At 38.8% G+C, this 21,578-nt stretch overlaps 2 protein-coding genes and 1 long non-coding RNA gene across 3 annotated transcripts; 2 read left to right on the top strand and 1 right to left on the bottom strand.

Annotated features, from left to right (window-relative positions):
* Positions 1-464: 464 nt before the first annotated feature.
* On the bottom strand, positions 465-7,451 carry ppef2b (protein phosphatase with EF-hand domain 2b). Its single transcript, XM_075456545.1, has 15 exons — positions 7,326-7,451; positions 6,231-6,279; positions 5,930-6,105; positions 5,682-5,796; positions 5,504-5,550; positions 5,248-5,414; positions 3,970-4,006; positions 3,744-3,893; positions 3,291-3,638; positions 2,135-2,320; positions 1,876-2,018; positions 1,534-1,640; positions 1,253-1,416; positions 1,068-1,155; positions 465-828 (listed from the first exon to the last, which is right to left on the bottom strand). The coding sequence occupies exons 1-15, from the start codon at positions 7,449-7,451 to the stop codon at positions 608-610; spliced, it is 2,124 nt and encodes a 707-aa protein (XP_075312660.1). The 3' UTR covers positions 465-607.
* A 6,971-nt stretch (positions 7,452-14,422) lies between these two features.
* gsdf (gonadal somatic cell derived factor) lies at positions 14,423-17,273 on the top strand. The gene is made up of 5 exons (XM_075455447.1): positions 14,423-14,511; positions 14,975-15,132; positions 15,243-15,335; positions 15,425-15,555; positions 15,642-17,273. Exons 1-5 carry the CDS (start codon positions 14,435-14,437, stop codon positions 15,789-15,791), a joined length of 609 nt encoding a protein of 202 aa, XP_075311562.1. The 5' UTR covers positions 14,423-14,434; the 3' UTR covers positions 15,792-17,273.
* Positions 17,274-17,395: 122 nt separating this feature from the next.
* On the top strand, positions 17,396-21,036 carry LOC142372588 (uncharacterized). Its single transcript, XR_012768276.1, has 2 exons — positions 17,396-17,905; positions 18,510-21,036. It is a non-coding gene; the product is annotated as an uncharacterized LOC142372588 (long non-coding RNA).
* The last annotated feature ends 542 nt before the right edge of the window (positions 21,037-21,578 follow it).

The raw sequence follows: 21,578 nt of genomic DNA, 5'->3' as shown, positions 1-21,578 counted from the left end.
CTATTCCAAGGGTCTTAATTACAGTGTCATCCGGAGCACCAAGTAGAAGTGTTCTGCCAGGTGCATGGAGCAAGTGGCCAGTTATATACCAAACTACAACCTCAACAATGTAAGCCACAAAGGGGAAATTATTTATAGCTGGTACTACTATACTAAATGCATAAAAAAAAAAGTCTGCCTTGAGGTCATCAGATATCTTGTTTTGACGATTCACTTTTTATCTTAAAGAATCCAAGCTGTGATGAAAATAAATCTTTCCAACTGATTTTTTTTTTTCTGATGTTTAATTTCTTGACATCCTCGGGACAAAGCAACAGGTCCCCTTAAAGCCCGGTGCAGTCATTGGTAACGCTACGTTGATCATGAAAGTTTACATACAATCTTAGAAATAGAGATGGTATAAATGGCTAAAAAAAAAAAAAAAAACCTAAGAGGCAGAAAACATCTATGTTTCTCCTGGATAAATGATAATGCACTCAGTCAGCCTACACGTGTCGTATAGTCAAGTACTTCTAACTCTTCAAACTTTTAGAAGTGTGCCTCCAGGTGAACAAGTCTACCCAAAACTGTGTTTGGTGGTTTGTACGCAGCTGGTCATCGGGAGCATCTAAACTGGTGAAGCTACGGCTCCTGTTTCAGGCTGCCACGTGTGTGCGGAGAGGTCCACCAGCCGGAAGGCCTCCATGAACTCGTTGATATCGATGCTCCCGTCCTTGTTGAAATCTATGCTTTGGGCTAGATCTGCAATGGCCTTGTCACTGATTTCCATTTCAAGATGAGAGCTCAGGAGTTTCCAGGTCTGACGAAACTCCTCAAACGAGATCAAACCTGTAAGAGGAACCAGTAGGTTTTATCCATGCACTATTATCTCGGTTCACCTTTTTTCTTACAAGGCATGGCCAACAATAGAATCACCTGAATGGTGAGAGCCAATTGAAAAGTGATGACACAATAATCCAAGCCAATGTGAAAGTTATGTTAATAATTTAAGTATTATTTGTACAGCACTAAACTGGAAAGTGATCAAACACTTTGCAGAGGAGAAGTGAGTCATGCTGGTTACTCACCCGAGTGATCTGTGTCTATTATGCGGAAGATGGTTTCCAGGTTGGAGTGGTTTTTGTACATAGTCTCCAGAATACTTGTATCTGAAACCTGCCAGGAGTAAAAAAAAAAAAAAAAAGATCATTTCAGTTGTTTTATTCTCACAGCTGTTTGAGCAGTGAGGGTGATAGAGAAAGAAAAAGGGCACCTCTAGTTTGGGCTCTGTAATTGAGAGCTCCCTTATCCACTGCTGGTAGTCCACCATGCCTTGCTGGGTCCTGCTGACAAGCTGAGACCGCAGAACCCTCCAAGGCAGACCCAGCTTCAGGACGCTCTCTGTGGCGCTGGCCCAGTTTCTCAGAGAAATCAACCCTGAGATACAGACAGGAAGTTGAGGGAGTTACTGAAATTCTTCTTCGGCTTACGCTCCTGGCTGATATGTTGGTGGCTGTTGACACATAAAGCAGCTGGTTGTCTTTTTCTGACTACCTGTGTGGTTGGGATCACACTCCTGAAAGGCACTGATGAGGTCTGACTTGTGTACAAACAGCTGCTCCCTCAGAGCTCGCAGGGCTGATCTCTCTGTCCACCCGACACTAATGAAAACAGAGGAAAGCCCCATTGATTTGGTATGAACATTATCACCAGCACTATTATTCACAACGCTGAGAGTAACACTGAAGGGACGCCAGCAGCCATTAGTGCAGCCATTGATGAACTGTAATATTTTTACTACACTAGCCGACCAATTCCAAAACTCTTTAGGATCAAATTTACATTGTACAGTAAACGTTTATCTATAGTAACTCTTTGCACTTTCAAACTTTGTACCTTTGTCTCAGGGTGAGTTCTCTGCATGTCCTGCTGGCCTGGTACTGAATGAAGTGGGGGACGAGATCAGGGCCCATTCTGATATAGGCTCCTCTATTGCTGCCCACCTCATAATAGTTTGAGGCTGAAAATATTGTCAGCACCTGGATGTGACAGGAGAAAGATGGTCAATTTTAAATGCCCTCCAGTACTGTATCTAACACGTGATTATACTGCTCACCCATCCTAAACTCGTGCGCCGTACTGTATGGGTGCTCACCCTGTGATTGTGGCAGAACTCGTAGCCGTCCTGTTTGCACTCATGGGAGCGGATGAGGAGCTGGAGGTTGTGTCGTCCCAGCACCTCCTCAGTGACATCTGGTCCCCAGTAGCGGCCTCCGCCTCGCACTTCATTGAGAATGCAGCCATTTTGGGGCATCGGATCACTCCACAACAGGTCCACTATCTGGGTGGATGTACGAGTCATTGTATCACACACCCACAGTTTCCGTTACTGCAAAGAGCTGAATGACTAAAAGATGGACCGATCTCCAACATTCATACTTGGGTTCAGTATTTTTTACTTTTGTTTTTTGAATTTTTCAGATTAGTGTGTTGCTTTTTTTTATTTTGTGCAGATTTGCCATAGAGAAAAAGAAAGGGTTTTGGCCGATCTGAGATTTTTTTTAACTTTTTTTCTAAATCTTGAGCTATGACTCACTTTTGTCATTAGACAAAACCAACTGATGCAAATTTCAAAGATTTGCAAATGTTGATTTCTCAATAACAATGGGTTTTTTTTTAGCTGTCACCTAGATCATAAATTTCCATTGCTCTGCTGATGATACTCAGCTACACTTATCTATGAAACTTAATAAAACCAATCAGTTGGTTGGACTACAGGCATGCCTGAAAGACCTACTGTAGATGACTCTGGATTTTCAGTTTCTAAATTCAGACAAAACCGAAGTTAGTTGTCTTTGGACTTTGAGCGAGCTGGAGAGGTATTTCTCCAGCTTTTGCTTCTCTTCATGTTAACGAAGAAGTTCGTTTTTTTTTTTCAAACCTGGACCTTATTTCTGGCCAAATAATCGAGTAATCTAAATATCTTCCGAAGGACGCCGACTTTCACCAAACTGTTATCGGTGAGTAGATGTAACTACTAAAGGTTATAGTTAGGGATGAACTGAGAGACTCTTCGCTGTCTACAAAAGATGATTTTTAACTAATGCACCTGCCAGAATGGGTGTTAAGAAGAAATGACCGTGTGAAGTACCCAAACTTTTGCCTAAGGCCCCTGTCCCTTTTTTTTGGTATTTTGTAGCTATAAAAGATGGAAATGTCAAATAATCATCCTCTTTAATGAAATCAGGACATCAGGTAACTTTTCACCCATGCTTTGTTTGGGAACTGCAAATATCCTCACTGTCACTTACTTGTTTCCACTCATTGCCATCTTTTTCTGTCGTTTCCCCAAACTCTGGGTCTGAGTCCGAGTCTGATGTCTTCATTTCTCTGTAGGACTGGTCAAACCCAGCCAATCTGCGCCTCTTCTTCAGCTCGTCCTCCACCGAGCAGCTGGACTGATTGCTGATCGGCAGGTTATGTAGTGAGCGCCGTGGGAGGTTGCTCCTCTGAGCCGTGGCAGAGCTGTGGTCAGTCAAAGAGCGCACTCGTCGCCGACCCTCTTCTGGTCCACCAGCATCGCCGTTCCTGCAGTCCACTGTCTTGTTGTCGTTAAGTGCTTGACGAACCATCTTAGGAGGCCTTAAGACTGACACATACTGCACATATTCAAAAAAACACACAAAAAAAAACGGTTTTAACTTTGACTTGATTTTCTTTGTACCAAATATGCAAATTGAACTGAAACTGAAGCCCTCTCTTACTCGGTGTCTGTCCACTTTGGCGATTATATTGAGGTCTGTTGAGTCAGAGATCCCTCCATGCACAACCAGCACCTTCTCATTGATCACTGTGGCCACCGGCAGCCAGCTGAAGATCTTTTGGAGAAGCTTTAGGATCTTCTTGCCATGCACCTGCAGTTTAAATCAAATGAGATCATTGTTATAAAGTAGTCTCAATAAGAATGTTTATACAGAGCTTGAGACTTACCCTGTATTTTCCCAAGATTTCCTTAGTGAAGCCATATCTGTAGAAGACACACAATGATTAACCAGTTTAGTATCTGTACCTATCAAAGATTGGCTAGATATCTCATTTAAAAAAGCCATTTTCAATTGTGTTTCTGAAAAAGTTAGGATTTTATGTTTGTAAATACGTAGCTGTAATGCATTTACAACAAAAAATCCTCTTAACACCACAATTTTTTTTTTGGAAGATCAATATAAGCACGTTCTGTAGCCTAATATTGTGGATGGCAAGCTAAAATGAATAGAGAAAAGGGTCTTTTGAATGGCATGTTCATCTTCAAAACGTTGCTACACAGTTCTCTCGACAGGACCAAAGTTATACGATGTTACTGTCGATGTGAGTATGTTGTATGCATAAGACTACTTGTTAGTGTGTAAGATTATTTTCTTAAACTGTGAATGTTACACGTGAAAGAATGTTACATTCAGGTCGATAGGCCCTTCTGTTGTTGCTTGTTAGGCTTACTTTCGCTACGAAAAGCTCTCAACATTCTTGATGCTGAAAAATGTTTCGTACAGTATTTGTCAGGACAATTTGTTTTGGATTGTTGCAAGAAAAATATATTATGCATTTGCATAAAACTTATTTAAAAAAAACACATAAAAAAACAGATAGACACATAAAGCTTATTTGTCTACTTCTATGTTGATAAGAGAAATTAAAAAAAAAATATAGAAAGTGTAAAAAGTGTGAATCGAATATTTAAATCAATTGACCCACACACTGTTTTTCTGTGGTGAACCCCTCCCAATCTTCTGCCTCTCTAAGGTAATCATTTTGAACATATATAAACACACACACACACACACACACACACACACACACACACACACACACACACACACACAGCAACACCACTGCCATCTTCCGTCCAAGATGATTCAAGATTTAGTGGTGGGAAACTGTACTTTTGTTTTATTGATTCCTTTTGGATATCATAAACAGGTGTCACAGGTGCTGAGCTAAAGTGGACAGATTCACACGGCTTGCTATCAGCACACAGGGCACCTCTAATTCTGGACCACATCTGCAGAATTTAAAGCCGCTTGTGTTGCCATGCAGATGGTTTGCTTATTCAAGCTAGCTGATGAAAAACCACATTCCACACGCGTGACTCAGTGGTATTGAAAAAACAATCATTTGTTAAAACTGGGCTGTTGGGCTAAACTGGCAAAATAGGCAGACGTTGCTACTAAACTAAAGTTTTAAATGAGAAATGCAGTGTGTAGATTAGTTTACCTCAGGTTAACAATGTGGTCTTCATGGTTCCCTCTGTTCAGATGCACGTCATTGGGGTAAACGAGCAGAAATCCAAACAGGATGAGCAGGATCTCTAAAGAGTTCTTACCACGGTCCACAAAGTCTCCATTGAAGACATAGGGTTTCTCAGACGATGGCAAACCATTCTGGACAGTTTAAATTGAGGCACTTTGGTAAAATCAACACTGACTGATGAGACTTGATGGTGATGTGATGGTTTGTATGTTTAAAATACCTTATAGAATATCAACAGCAGATCTTCAAGCTGCCCATGCAAGTCTCCTGTGAAAGAATAAATCATGATTAATTCACCATATGACAAGGGAGGGCCTACTAAATGTTCCAAGGGCAATAAAAGGAGTGCATTTGGGAAACATTCAGGCAAAATATTGAAAAGGCCTGCTGTAGCATACCGCAGATAGTAATGTCTTTGGTATGGCAGACAGAGACATAATTGATGTTTGGAAGGATTCGTAGAAGTCTCCATGTCTCTCCAAGAATTTGCAGAACATATCGAGCGTGGAGCTGCTACTGGGAGAAACCATGCATGAATTAATTGAGGGGTAGAGAAATAAGCAAGCAGAACTTCCATTTGGTCATTTCTGCTTTTATTATCTTAGAATTATTGTTATTTGTGCGCTTTCTGTGCCAGTATTCCTACTTGTTTTTGCTTAAAAGCCTCCACAAGCTTTGACACCCCACAGAATGTTATGGGGAAGGTTAGATGGGGGCCGGTGTAGTTGTCAGGTACCTCAATGCCCTTGTAGCAAAAATATCTCTCCCACTCTGAGTCTCGGCAGATCTCATTTTCACGGAAGATGTGAGATATCAGGTTTCCTTTATCAAAGACAAAGGAGGAAGCAAAGGGAAGTGGATTGTGATTTTAGCTGGGAACAGACTGGGTGAGTTCAGATGAACTCAGATGAAGTCAGTTAAACAGATTGTGTTTGTCTTACTTTCACTGCTGGCTGGGGTGAAGTGGTCCATCAGGAAGCCAAAGAAGCTGTAGAGCTGAGGGAAGGAAAACAATAGCCTTGGAATTAAAAAATACTTTGCTTTACAAGATTAAAGATCAATGCTAAGAGTTTACTGACCTACAGTCAGCTGTAACCATGAAGACGCACTTACTACATACTAGTCACCAGTAGCCTATTGGCTATCAGCAAAATTCCCACATAGTGAATCCTTAATGGGAACCATTACCATGTCATCCAAACAGCATTCCATCCAACACATTGTCACAGCAGTTTGTAAAATGATTTGATATTTAATGTTGCCAGTTTTAAAGCAGAATTTGGTAACCTTGAGAGGAATGAGAACATGCTTTGAGAAATTAAATAAATTCAAAATTTTGCTGCTGTACTTCCAAGTACAATTCCAGCAGGAGAAGCTGTCATGCACGTGAAGTATGAAGCCAGTGGTTGGCAGTGATTAGAAACCTCTGGCTCTGAGTAGTTGTTTTAATTATGGCATGGTGGATTCTTGTGGATCCAAACAAGCCTGCCCTTTGTGACAGTTGCTTTTCCACTCCCTGTTTACCTTTGTATTCACAGGTACTTTGGTTGGGTTTTGGCATTAAAACAACTTGGTTAAGTTTCAGAGTAAAAAAAACTCTTGATCAGCGTGAGGAAAACATCACAGTGTGCTTAAAAACATACCCTCTCGCTCTAACCCAGGCCATTGTTAAAAGCACAAGACATCATGTATGTTTGAAAAAATAATTGCAACTGAAATACATTTAGACAAATATGCTGTGTCCTAAAAAAAACTATTTTGGACCATGAATTTCTATGGACCACCACATTTAGGTATTTCTCTTTGACCTAAAAGTATCAACTTCATATTCTTTTAATTTTCTTTGATGAAAGACAGGGGATCGCTATAGTCATTAGAATTTACCCTCGAGGAAGTATGAACATTTTTAGAAAGATATATTGGAATTAATCCAATGGTTGTTGAACGTGCAGGTGATCTATAATCGCCTTTCTCTATGGCAAAAAAAAGAGAAGAAGTACACATTTTACACTGACTAACTCTATGTAACTGTGTAAACTCACTTTTATCTGATCTTGCTCTCCCGCATATTCGATAGACTGGAAGATGTTCCACGTGCACCTCCGTCTCATCTCCAGCCGAGCAACATACTGACGGTACCAGCGCTGGATCAATACAGCCGCTCTCATTGCTGAGGAGCAGAAACAAAAAAAATTAATGAATGACTTGACCCTGCGTGGAAAAAAGTGGACTGCTCTTTAGTTCCTGAAGATCTTTCACCAAGAGGCCTCTGTCCTATGTTTGTAACATCTTTTAAGGTCATCAGCACCTTGATTCTACAAGAAATGAGGAGGTCTCTTGGATCAAAATGGAACATCCTCAAGAACCAGAGAGAAGATCTGTTACTTTCTTCGGCTCTTAGGAATGCAATGAGCAGAAAACTACATGAAGTTTAAAGTTAAGGGAGTTTTCCATTACTTTAAAATACAGACTTAAAGACTTACCTGTGGCAGCTTCAGGGAGTGCATGAAATTTGTGTTTAGATTTCACAAGTTAACAAAAATGAAGTGAGAATTGATCACAGGTCTGAACACAAATTTTAAACGGTAAAGTTGAAGGGGAAAAAGAATAAAAAATACCTGGGACTGAGATGCTTACTGAAAAAGCCAAAACAAATAAGACAGTTTTTGAAATTTTAAATCAAAAAGAAGTGTTTTTCCTTGAAGATGCATTCATTAGAATGATTGGAATAGAAGTGCACCTCTGTCACATTTCTTCTGCTGCTGTTTGGATTTCCCCATGAAACATCCCATGACCCTTTGCTGTTTTCACTGTCAGAGACAACATAGCTTTCATGTCAGATATGAGTGAAAATAGTGCAATAACAGATGTATATATACAAAATAACAAACTGTCTGTATTATTTATCATCTCACCACACACCGGGTAATTACAAAATTCTTGAACAGTATCAGGAACGAAAACAGTTGAAAACAGTTGCGAATGATTTAGAGAAATAGATCTAATTTCTTTTTACTGAATGATTCACTCACAACTCACCTGCCAATGTCACCTGTCTTTCATCACCTCCTCCTGCTTTCTTACTGTTTAAAAAAAAAAGCCTCAGATGTCCACTGCCACATTGTTACAGCAAGAAAAACAAGTGGCAGAAATAAAGTATGCATTATCTTTTTGTGTTTTCCATTTCCTCTGCACAGCAGTAGGGGTCGATGGCCTTAATGTTGTAACAGCTACACACTCTCGGACATCAAAAGCACACTCTGGCTGAAGGCTTGCGAATATCAGAGCTGAGCGTCTCGGACAGGCTCGTGTGATCACTTACTCTAAACAAGATGCAAGTGGATTAGGATTAAACCTTACTACAGCTGGTATCAATGCTGAATAAACAGAAGAAGACTCTGTTAAAGGGCAGCAAGGGTTTTGAAAGTAGGTTGTGTTATCATCATTGTGACTCATGGAAAAAAACAAAAAACAGAGAGATGCTGTGTTACATGTGACTCTAAAAGTCATTCAAATACCAGCGAGACAACACATCAAATGTTTGAAGTTGAATTAAACTGAAAAAAAACAATGAACTTCTAGTTTGTAATTTAATACTTACATCTGATATTCAAAGTTTATCGTAAATGGGAAGCTGAGCTATTCGAAATGCAATTGGAATTAGTTGTTGTTACTGTCAAATTTCTGTTTGGTTTGTGCTACATAAAACCGCAGCCACATTTGCAGCCCAGCTACATTTAAGGAATGTCCTCTGAGATGTCTGCACTAATATTTATCAGGCAAATCACTCATCGTGTGTAAAGGCTCTCTGTGATCCCAGCCAGTTGCAGCTGGAAGTGGTGTGACTCCCCTCAGTGCTACAATAAGGAGGTGGTGGGAGACGTCTGGGACTCAAGGACTGAAGTGGTCCAAAGCTGCACTATCCCACACTGATCCCTGGTGTGTTTGTTTGCACGTGTCTACGTGAATGCTGGCAGGTATTAGTCATGTTATGGGGACTTAAATCTGTGCAGACACTCACTTTATGGGGACTTGACTTTCTTATGGGGATAAAAAAGTAGGTCCCCCTGATGTCAATAATTAGATAATAATCTAATTTAAATTTTTTTGAAAATATTTCGGATAAAGGCTAGGATTGGATAAGTATTAGTTATGATTTAAGTTTAACAAAGAATATGTTGTTTGGAATCAATGTAAGTCAATATATCGTCCGTCTTGTGTATGTTCATTGGTGTGCTTGATTTTTTTGGTCTGTTTGTTTGAGCATTAAAGAGATGGCCAAGCAGTCAAAGGGGGTACTTAAGGCAAGGCAAGGCAAGGCAATTTTATTTATAGAGCACAATTCATACACAGGGCAATTCAAAGTGCTTTACAGCTACATAAAATCACAAGAAGGCAATAAAACCATTAAAAAGGAATAAAAAAGAAAGAAAAGAAAGAAATTAAAAAAGAAAGAAATTTAAAACCCATTAAAATAATCATTAAGTAATTAAAAAGTGAAGAGTGCAGATAAAATACTTTCAGGTGTCATATGCACAGCTAAATAGAACTGTTTTCAGCCTGGATTTAAACATTGTCAGAGTTGAGGCCTGTCTCACATCTTCTGGAAGACTGTTCCAGATTTTAGGAGCATCAAACTGAAACGCAGCCTCACCTTGTTTAGTCCTGACTCTGGGCACCAGCAGGAGACCCCTCCCTGAGGTTCTCAGAGCCCGAGTTGGTTCATATGGCTTTAACATGTCAGAGATGTACTTTGGCGCTTGACCGTGAAGAGACTTGTACACAAGCAGAGCTGTTTTAAAGTCTATTCTCTGAGCGACAGGAAGCCAGTGCAGAGACCTGAGCACTGGACTAATATGGTCGTATTTCCTGGTTCTAGTCAGGACTCGAGCAGCAGCGTTCTGGATGTACTGCAGCTGTCTTACAGCCCGTTTAGAGAGCCCAGTGAGCAGGCCGTTACAGTAGTCTTACCTGCTGGAGACAAACGCATGGATCAGTCTTTCTAAGTCTGGTTTAGACACTATTCCTTTGATTCTGGCAATGTTTTTTAGATGGTAAAAAGCTGCTGATGTTACAGATTTAATGTGGCTGTTAAAGTTCAGGTCTGAGTCCAATATTACCCCGAGATTTCTAACTTGATAGTTAGGTTTTAGAGAGAGAGTCTCAAGGTGACTGATAACACTTTCTCTTTGTTTCTGTGGGCCACAGACAATGATTTCAGTTTTGTCTGAGTTTAGCTGGAGGAAATTGTTTTGCATCCACACACTGATCTGTTCGATGCAGCTACTTAAGATTTAACTAACTAATGCAATTAACAGTAAGGAGTAGTCAGACTTGTAAAGTAACCAAGTAAAGTCAGCAAAATGTATGTCAGGACAGCTACTGAAATTTACAATGAAAGATCAAGAGCAAAATTTAGATTAAGATTAAGAAAGTCTAAAATGTTTGAGTTATTGCGATTTTTGTCCGCTCCCCTTGTTTACCAGATGACCCCACAGTAGCCAGGTCTCCATTCTGGGCATCGTTGCATCGTGAGCATCATCATTATTACATCGGCATCTCATCATGACAGGAGGGAAAACATTAGCAGCAGCGAGATGAAAGCTGTATCTCAGTAGAGAGCTGAGGAAGGTCAAATTAGTTATTGTACAAAATTTGGGTCATTATTGTGAAAGGACTTTGTATTTGTCCATGAACCAGTGTATCTATCTTGTGTTTGTCACGTCAGACCCAGGCTCTTGCAATCTTTTGACCTTTTGAAGGGGTCCGCTGGAGAAAACTACCATCCATCCATTTTTTTATACCATTTTTCTATACCCCAGCAACCATTGGGGTTGTGCACCCTGGCCACTTTGTCAGACCATCACAGGTTCAACACAGAAACAAATAATCAGGCACGCTCATAATCACTTAGACGTACTGTTTAGATTCACCAATTAACATAACACGCGTGCCTTTGGACGTAGGAGAAGGCCGAAGTACTCAGAGAGAACATGCAAACTCCACATAGAAAGATTTCAACCAGGAAGATTCAAACATTAACCTTCTTGCTGTGAAGTGACAGTGCTAACTCCCACATTATCTGAAAACTCTTGGAGAAAAACTAATCAACTTTATATAAGGAAGACACTGCTTCTCACTGATTTAGGAGAGACGGGTGTGCTGTATCAGATACGCAGATCCGATTATCAGATCCGATTGTTGAATTATTTAATCAGTATTTTGCTTTCCATTCGTTTTTTTTTGACATACGAAAAATATAGGTAACGTCAGAATTGTTCTTTAAATGTCAGCATGAGTTGACAATCATCTCACCCACAGCTAAGGTGTTCTTTTTTCCTCTGGACAGTGTGCCAGCACTGAGAATCTGAGACCTCCCGATAACAAGATGATGAGACTCGAAATCAAGATCTTCGCAGTGTTGTTGAGACTTGTGGAGAATGTTATGAAACACTCTGTCACATATTTCTCTGATGACAGCATCAAAAACTCAACAAAAGAAAAAAGTAAGATTGCAAAAGACACCACAGGAGAAGTATTCAGGTCCTTACCAAGTAAAAATAGGAGTAAAGCAATGTGACATCTCATCACAGATATCTGTAAATGATTCATGAAGTGGGCCCCAGCTTTACACTGCATATTATGACTTGTTCCTATGGTGTTTTTGTTACATTTTAATCTCATTCTAGAGAGTATAGCTGTCAGATAAATGGTGTGGGGATGCTTGCTGGTGTGATTCTGTTCATCACACCAACTATAAAGCACAGAGGTGGCAGAGTTATGATTTGGGCTTGTTTTGCAGGCACAGGAGCAGGGCATCTTGAACGTCAACGTATACCAAAGTATTATACAGTCGAAAATAAGACCATCTGTCCAGCAGGTAAATATTGTCTGAAACTGGGCAATTTGGAAAATAATTAAATAACAAAAAAATGCTGTAGACGGCTGTATATAAACAAATTCCCACATACCTCAAAGTAATGTTGTAAAGAACAAGGCGGTCTCTATCTCAGGTATTAAATGTACATGTCCTTCACCTTAAAATCACCTTATCATCTTAGCTGCAGAAGAAACATGATTGCAAGTCTTGTTTCAGCTTGTATTAAGCAGCTCTGGCATTGCAGAGGAATTATGGTTTGATATCCATTGCGGCAGATAAACTGTCCCATTTTGGGCCTCTGGGAAAGTTTTGGTGGGAGTCAGTTTCGGCACGAGGTTTTCATGAAAGGACTTGAAGCTACCATTCCATGCAAGCCTAAAACCCTTATTGGCTCGCACAACTCTGAACCCTGCCAAGCTTCTTTTTTTTGCTCCTGGCTTTCAGATAGTAACATCACCTGCACCACTTTGTTTGTTTTTGTTATATTTTGTCTCTCAAGATCCTGTCCTTGAAAAACTGGAGCGGAAGAATATTGTTATTGTGTTTATCAGGGAAGATTTAAGTCGTTTATGTTAAGCCAAAAGAGGAAGATAATCTATTCTGAAAATCATTTTTTCTGCAGAAATGAAAGGACGGCTTGTTTTCTGTAGCGTAGTAGTCAAACAATTAAAGCAGCAGATTATGCAACTTCTGTTGTCTCCACATGTCATGGTGGTTGGTCTTCTCTGAGTGTAGACTGCACCAAACATTATTTTGCATTCTTGGTTAGACAAGTGTTGAGACATGCCAGATTTGTCAGGGTGAATTGAATGAGTAGCAACAATGCATCTGCACATTCCTGCACAACAAGATCCGCACAATTTTTATTCCCCAAAACACACAAAAGAAGAACAACAGAACACATCGACAGAAAACGCATTTCATGGAACAAAAAGCATCCGACCATTCATTTTCAATACCCATTTAATCCAATTTAGGGTTGTGAGATTTAAGGAAAACACACTGACAAAATAGATCGGAACACCTGTGTTTGATGTTGTTTCTTTGGGTGATGTTTTTCTAGAATGTTAAGTTTCGTGAAATGTCGGGCTTTAGGTTTCTTGTGTTCTTTTTTTCCGTAATGTTTTGCGAAATGTGTTGCTTGTGGGTTTTTTTTTTTTTTTTTCTGTTGGTTTTGTGTTTTGTGAAGAAAATGCATATACATATCTGTCCGCTTTACATAAAATAAACACATTTTAACAATTAATCAGATTCTAGCAAATCTCAATTTATAATAAATTGTGCATTTTGTCAAATTTTGTTGCATTTTCTCCTCTGGAATTGTGATCTGCACATCAGGGCCACTATGTAAAACTCATTGTCGGTGACTTCAGCACAAACACAAAGCTTAATGTATTTGGAAGTATTACAATTAGTTTACTTTAAAGCAACACAAGAGAAGTTTGTGAACCTTAAAACTCGATCCTTCTGACACATCTTGAAATATAGTGACTTTTATTATGCACACTCCCATAAAATAGACTTTTTGCTGTTGTGTTCTCTTAAATTTGAAGCACTTTTCATGATTCTGATGTGTTTTCCACCTTAGGGCCACTTCACTACTGCAGAGCAAAACAAATACTCTGCCATAAAGTCTACATTTGTGACCTCCTTGATTTTTAAAAAATCTTTTAAAGTTCCTGTAATGCAACACTGAATTAGCCCTCAGTTGAAAAAGTCCCATATCTGGAAACACTTTCATACAATGACACATTTGAATATGAAGTCTATAATAATCATCACATGATGTTTTTTTTTCTGTCAGTGTTGTGCTCATATATATATAACTATATATGTATCTCTCTTCTATCTATAGATAGAGAGATAGATATACTGTAACATACATGGCTGCACTTTAATTTAGTCTCACTCCCAAATTTCATTCCTGAATGTTTTCCTCTGTAAAAGTTTTTCTGCGTTTGCTGTCTTACTTTCCTTGTACTCTTTCACACAGAACACGGGACAAGACAACAATGTTAAGTATCTCAAGGCCACGTTGGGGTACAAGGAGATAAAAACTCAGGTTCCCAGGTCCTTGCTCACAGTACCTAGCGCAGCATCCTTGTCTTGCCACTCTTGTCTCCTCCTCCTACCAGACGTGCAGGACCAACCATTCATTGTCTTTGTTTGCCGCCTGCCTGAATCAAACTCGTTTTCTCCATAGACTGACTGCACTGCTCATCCGCCATGTCCTTTTCACTCATTGTCATGACAATGCTTCTTGGCCCTTCAATGATGACTGCATTTGTCTTGCATCCATCCAAGGAAGGGCATGCGGCTTCTGCTGATTCTTCCATTCTCCATCACAGGTCAGTTTTAACATGTTTTTTTTCCTACAACTTTCTTTGCTTGTGTTATGTTTTGTTTGTTGAGTGAAGGGGAAATTTACAACCACCCAAATTAGTTAATCGATTAAATGCATAAAAGTTTAATATCATGAGGTTTGTGCTGAAGAATAAATGGTAAGCCCGATGTGGATTCTGTGTGATTTATGGTTATATTTCAGTTTAGTAAGAACAACGTGCAAATATGCAATAGTTTGTTCTGTTCAAGCATCACCAGAGGATTAAAATCAATGATAAGTGCTTCCACAGGTCATACCAAAAGCATTGTTAAAGTTTCACAACCACATCTGGCGTGTGATGGAACAGGATACCAAAAGCTCACTTGTGATATGAAAATTCTAGAAGTTATATTTCTGTTTGTTTTTTCGTGTACTCTGCTATTATTACTATTGTCATATTTCATTGTCACACTGTATTGGGTATTCAGGTGCCAGGGTGAGTCCTTGCAGTCCATCAGGAAGAGTCTCCTGAGGGCTCTCAACATGCAGACTGAGCCACGGCTGCCTGCTGGTGGGCTGGACAGTGTCAGAGAGCAGTGGCAGAGAGCCTTTCGCTCCAGCTCTCAAAGTGCACAGGACACAAAAAGTGAGTAGAATCCAAATTTATAGAAATAACAGCAGATCTTACACTCATTCAGTGTGAATCAAATCCTTTGTCACTGTCAAGTGCAGCTAAAGTTTACAATGTCCCTCAAGCTCCAGCTGCCTCCGGCTACTCTGTGTCGCCTGACAGTGGAAACAATACGAGCCTGAAGTGCTGTTCCATGGCCTCTGAGATCTTCATGAAAGGTATGCAACAATGTGTTTTATATGTACCGAATTTTTACAATGATTTTCTTTTTTTAATATACATAGTAACCCATTCTTTTTCTTTCCAGATCTGGGCTGGGACAGCTGGGTGATCCATCCTTTGAGCCTGACCATTGTTCAGTGTGCACTGTGCAATCCTGCAGATAACACTGTGCGATGCCCATCATCAGCCCCCGGTGTCCAGGATGACAACTCACAGGTACAAATGAATTAATGAATGAATTAAATTAATGATAAATAAAAATAGATATAGATATATGTTTTATTTTCCCTAACTTTCTCCAGGACCAGGTGCCATGCTGTCAGCCCACCTCCCAGGAAATGGTGCCCATCGTCTACATGGATGAAGACAGCACCATTGTGATTTCTGACATGCAGCTGACTCGCAGCTGCGGCTGTGGACCTGGCAACACCCATCAGCCCAACAAAGAGTAGGCTAAGCTTTGTCAAATAGTCCTGAGTGTTTGACATGAGCCACCTGGTGTAGCCAAAGTATCATTATATACAGGCCTATCTTCTCCTACGAACACTCTCTCTGTTGAATGTTTCTCTATCTTAGATTGATTCTCTCTGTTTTTGGCACTAATCGTGGGAACCAAAGCAAAGTCTCAGTTTTGGATTCCCACCGTAACGATGTATCAATAACAGATTTGTTTAGCCTGCCAGACATGAAACAGAGGTGCACTTCCTTTGTGATATACATCTACGTGTTAAAATTAGCCAACAAACAAGGTCAGACCAAAATAAAAAAGCCTTTTACTTTCTAGGTAAATCCAAGTTCTTTGGCAACAAGTACTGAAAACACTTTAGTGAAGTCTAGCTGACATTTGTATAATAAATGCTCTTGGTTTCTCCTTCAGTAACTCTTAGGAGGAGAGATCACTATTTATAGCTCCCAACTGTTACTGAGTGTTCCCTCCAAAAATGTGAGACATCCATGTGCCAAAGACTCTCACAAGCCAGTTGTCTCTTCTCTGATGTGTGAAACCCTTCATGCCCTTTTATGGGAAAGATTTCTATTCAACCAAGCCTTGGGCTTATGGGTAACACTTGATATTTTCACCTACAATGAGTCTTTACCAAATTTGATGTAACACATTAAGCACAAGGAATACAACATCCACTTTGATTATAGTAGTACTGGATTACCTTCAATAAGGCTTGGTAACCATTAGATTATGGCAGCAGTTGTGTTTTCAGTACAGATATAGTTCTGGAGGTTTCTTAGATAAATTACCTTCTTTTAAAACATGGTATCAATTTCTCTTGGATATGAACAACTATGTGGTGTGACTCTCTATTAATATCCATTGGCCAAGCTCCATTATCAGCTGTCAAGTGAATACAAGAGGCCTTAGCTCTAATCAGGCTAAAAAGTGTTTATTGTTCATACCAGACACCTGTTTTTTTCCCTTGAAGAAACTTTATTTTTCCTCAAAAGGATTTGATTTAAAGTCTTATTTGAAAAGATTCTAAATGTAGCTGCATTAGGGATGGTTTTGTTTAGATAAATTCATTTCTTTTTGAAAATTCTAATTTTGTTTCATAAAGCATTTTAGCCTTAGCTGTACTTTTTTCTAAGGTCGTGCATGAATGAAAAATCTTATAGCTTGATTTGCCAAACATGATCTGACTGTGATTATAAACATTTACAACAGAATGGTTATTGTTTTTTGTATGTGTTTTGTCTCTTTGATCATTTGTCTTGGTGGTGACAGTTCTCATTTTCTTATTTGTTATCATTTCATTATATACTCGCACTTAACAAAGTTACTTCACAGTCATTTTTCACACGTGTCCAGTGTAATCGATACATTTATAACAAATGCTAGTGACTCTGCTTTGCGATCTCAATCATTTGCACCAATCCTGTAATTTCTCACTCTCAATTTTTTAAATAAAGATGATTGTAATGTATTGACTTTTGTCTCTCATTTGTTATCCCTTGAGAATGTTATGTCAGAGAGACTTATTTTGCTTCTCAGAAGGGTTATATTTGATAAACTGCCCTCATGTGGGTCATTACTGCTTGCCAGAGAGGCAGGAACTTGTGAATTTAAGCCAAGAGGGAGGGATATTGGAGATGAAGAAATATTGGCACTGTTCTCGTGAAAACCTGGTCCTGCTAAAGGGAAGAGGAACATGCCGTATTAACCTGAACAGCCCTCAATGTTTTCACTTGCTGTGCATTGATTTGTGCTCAGACTCTGAATTGTAACTTGTGATCCTCAAGCTCAAGGTTTGGACCTTTGGACTAAATATTGACAACAGCTTTTTTTTCTCTTCTTCTGTTTTTTTTCTCCAATCAGTACTGGACAGAATGTTTAGATATCTCAGTGTATTGGTATTTTTGGGTTTCCTGCCCCCACAATTTCTGGGTGTAGGAGCAGTTGAATGCTCAGAGAAAGAAACATTGCTGAATCTAAAGCCAAAGCCCAGTTCTATGAATCAACCAACAGACTGTTTAATGGAGTGCACTGCGATGACGTACATAAAAAAACTGCAGCTTCAGGACACACATAATATACGGATTAAAGACTCCACAGAAGGTAAGAATGCCACAAAGTGGCATCGTCAACTTTAGCAAAACTTGCTTCCAGACTTAATGTCAATTTGAGTTAAAACACAATACTTAAGCTAAATGCAGCGATATCAGTGGTAAAAGAGTTTTCTGTCAATCTACCATTGCCGTCCTGCCATAGATAAACCTGCTGTGTGATCTGTAAAGGACCATCTTTTTTACAGTACAGTTAAAATCTTACTGTTAACCTATTATCTGCTCTGTCTCCTCCAATTCATATTCTCACGAATATATCAGATATAGCTATAATTTTCATAGTTATATCTGATATGAAGTGCAATCGTATATTCATATTCATATATAATCGCACTTCAAATCATATATAACTGTAAAAAGGACATACCTTCATGAGCTTTATACTGAACTCGGGGTGGGCAGAAGATTTTATTTAATGCTGAAAATTACAGCTGTTTTCTGTAAATGGTGAACTGATTGCAGTAGCTATTAATTTACATGATGGGGGTTGATAAGTATACAATAACATAACACTGTTAATCCACTATAAATTTAAAAGCTATTCTAAGATGATCTGCCATGTATTGGCTTTTATAGACTAGTTTTTATTTTCACAGGAGTCCTTGGAGAATACTGCTGGTCTACTGAGCTCAAGTGCACCATCGGAGAGAGCTTTTTGCATGCCTACGTGGTGTTGCCTGTGGATGTATCTACAGTGGGACATGAGAAGCTGGAAGTCAGAACCACTTCCCTGACTGCCACCACCCTGCACAGACACAGCGGGCCGACCACAATCGCAGAGAGCTGCGGCCTAATTTACGAAGTCACACCACATTTCAGCACGCCAAACACTGAAACCTCATTCTGTGTTCGAGTAGTGACACAAGAAGATGACCTGGGGGACAGAGTTCTTAAATGTCCCCCCTATCTGATCACCTTCTGGCAGAGAAATCCAAACCAATCCAACCAACAAGTTGGTGGATAAAGTATTTGTGTAAAAGTACTAAGATGGTAACACTAATGCTATTGTAACAGTCTTGCATTTAAAGTTATGTAAAGGGTATGTAAAGATACAACCAGGAAATGTTACTAAAACTAGAATGCGTATAATACGAAATGCAACTAAAACAATACTTCTGGTTCTTAGATCATATATACAGTTTTATTTTTGTGCCTTGACTGAGGTAGAGCTCATTTATATGATTTGAAAGCAATAATGAATGCAATAATAATGCCAGTTTGTTTTGCTGTTACAAAACTGTTAGATTTAGCATAAGTTGGTTCAGACATCCTGAAATAATCAAAAGGTTCGGACATAGCTTGGCACTTGGCAGCTTGGATTCCCTCCTGATTTATATGTTGCAAGTGTTAGTCCAACTGCCTTGCAAAGTATCTTTAGTTACCTTTTTAAAAACATTTTTACAAATGCCCACATTAAAAAGTGGTTTCATTTTTAGAGAGCATCTTGTTTAATAGACAAATTCTAAAGCAACTAGTAAGTAGAGCACAGAGGTATGACATACAGTATTATCCCCTGAAAAGTAATGCAAAAAAAAGTATTGATGGTATAGACTTAATGTTGTATTTATGTGTCATATAGGCAGTGAGGCTGAATTAAAGTTTTATAACAATAAAATTTTGGGGTCTGCTAAAATAGTTTTACTTGCTTTAATGTTTTTTTTTCATCCATCGAAATGCTCCACTTTGGCTCCTGTCCCCTGTCTTCAAAGGCCAAGTCTGCTCTGACTGTTCAGCTTATATATAATAGGGTTCAAACTGGTGGTGGAATGCCTTATACTCTTTGGATATGACTGAATAGTTAGAAATATTAAGCTATTTTTCTTGATCTGGTTGGGACATGTCACAATCTTAAGCAAAGCTAGGAGGAGAAATTTTAAGGATTTGGGAAAAAAAATTACCACACTGCAATGAGAATCCAACCACACTGACAATAAGCTGTGATGTGGGTCTGCAGCACTGAATTTGCAGCTGTTCAGAAAATGTTCCCCAGCAAGTGAGTTTAGTGCCTCACAATAACTTTTTATAACCTTTTTTTTTTTTTTTTTTTTTTTTTTTTTTTTTTTAACGGAAGCTACTTAATTCATTCCATCTTAAAATGATAACATAAAAAAGTATGTCATTGCCACAGGTGGTTATTCAAAAAAAGGAAAGGAAAGCATAAGCAAAAAAAAAGAATAAATATATTGTTGTAACAGGCTGCAAACATTAACACACTAGTTAGGTTGACTGTATGAAAATAAGTGAGTGTAGCTTTGACTGTTGCAGCTGCAAGGAATTATGGGAGGGAATGAGCTTCTTTTTATTTCATAAAGGATGCTCAGGTGGTTACTATGCTAAAGGAGATAATAAACAAAGCATCAAAGCTTGTTTCTTTAACATTTATAGAATTCAACCAGCTGCCACTGACAGTTTTTGGGTAAATTCACTTGTGTTAGCAAGGTTTGCCAAACTTTTCAAGATAAAAAAAAAAACACCCTCATTTTCACCCTTTATAGATTTTGTGTCATTTTACATTTTTATTGAAAACATAATTTTCTCATGGCATACATTTCTGGTTTATATAGACATTGTAGAACCAGAATAAATGATTATCTGTCTTTAGAATTACTTTTTGTGATTTGTTTCTTGTTTTTGTTTAAAACCCCTTTGCAAGCATGAGAATTAGGCCTTGCCCATGCAGCAGGAAAACTGCAAGATATCTCTTCTCCTCTTTGTCCTCTTGTTATTATGTTGATGGTTTGAGGTGTTTATAATCAAACTTAATACCGACATTCTACTTTACAGCCACATGTTTAGTGTGCTTAAGTGTTTAAGAGTTATAGGACAGTTAAAAAATATCATCATTCTCACAGTAGATCTGATAAACAAACAAACAAAAAAAAAATCACACTTAGATACAAAAAACCCCCAAAACAATCATGTCCTTTTAGAATTACGTGAAATAGCAAACTGTAACTTATAGATTGCATACAAATTGTTTCTGGCAATATACTACCACATTTGAATATTGGTAACAGAGCACTACTGGATATGTAAAGTGTTTTTGTTTTTGTCTCTTTAATTCTCTTTCATTCACACGTGGAGCATGTCAATGTGACGTATTAAAGCTATTTCATACCAGGAGTTTCCATCACCTCTCATCTATTGTGCACTGTTGTCTTCTATTTCAACTTGTGAAACACTAGAATGCCACCTACTGGCTGTCAACAAATAAAAAGGAGGTACAAGAATAGTTTTACTGGCCAACCACTGGATGGCAGGCTAGCAGTTTGAGTGTTTGTATTCCATAAAATATACTCCCCTCTCATTAAAATTGCGTGAGATTAAAACTTGTTATAAAACACTAGGCTGTGTGACGTTTCTTTGACACAGTCTATAACTAAGATGTTTGCATCTCAGATAGACTGAATCTTCTCAACATCTTTCAAAACACATGTCAGAATTTCCAGAATCGTGAGGCAGCTTCAAACAGGCCTCCATTTCTCTCATGCTGCTTTTATATCAGTCCAAAGAAATGAGTAAGCGTTAATACTTGACAGGAAGTGGTCAAGTCAGTTAAGGATGGCAAATGTTGATAAAGTTAGTTTAAGTCATTTAACATTCACACAATGTTATTGTGGTTATGGTAGCCTACTTGTTTTTTGTTTGCTCTGTGATGACAGATT

This window comes from Odontesthes bonariensis, chromosome 22, assembly GCF_027942865.1.
Source record: "Odontesthes bonariensis isolate fOdoBon6 chromosome 22, fOdoBon6.hap1, whole genome shotgun sequence".
Taxonomy (NCBI): domain Eukaryota; kingdom Metazoa; phylum Chordata; class Actinopteri; order Atheriniformes; family Atherinopsidae; genus Odontesthes; species Odontesthes bonariensis.
This window is presented reverse-complemented; position numbering and strand designations above follow the sequence as displayed.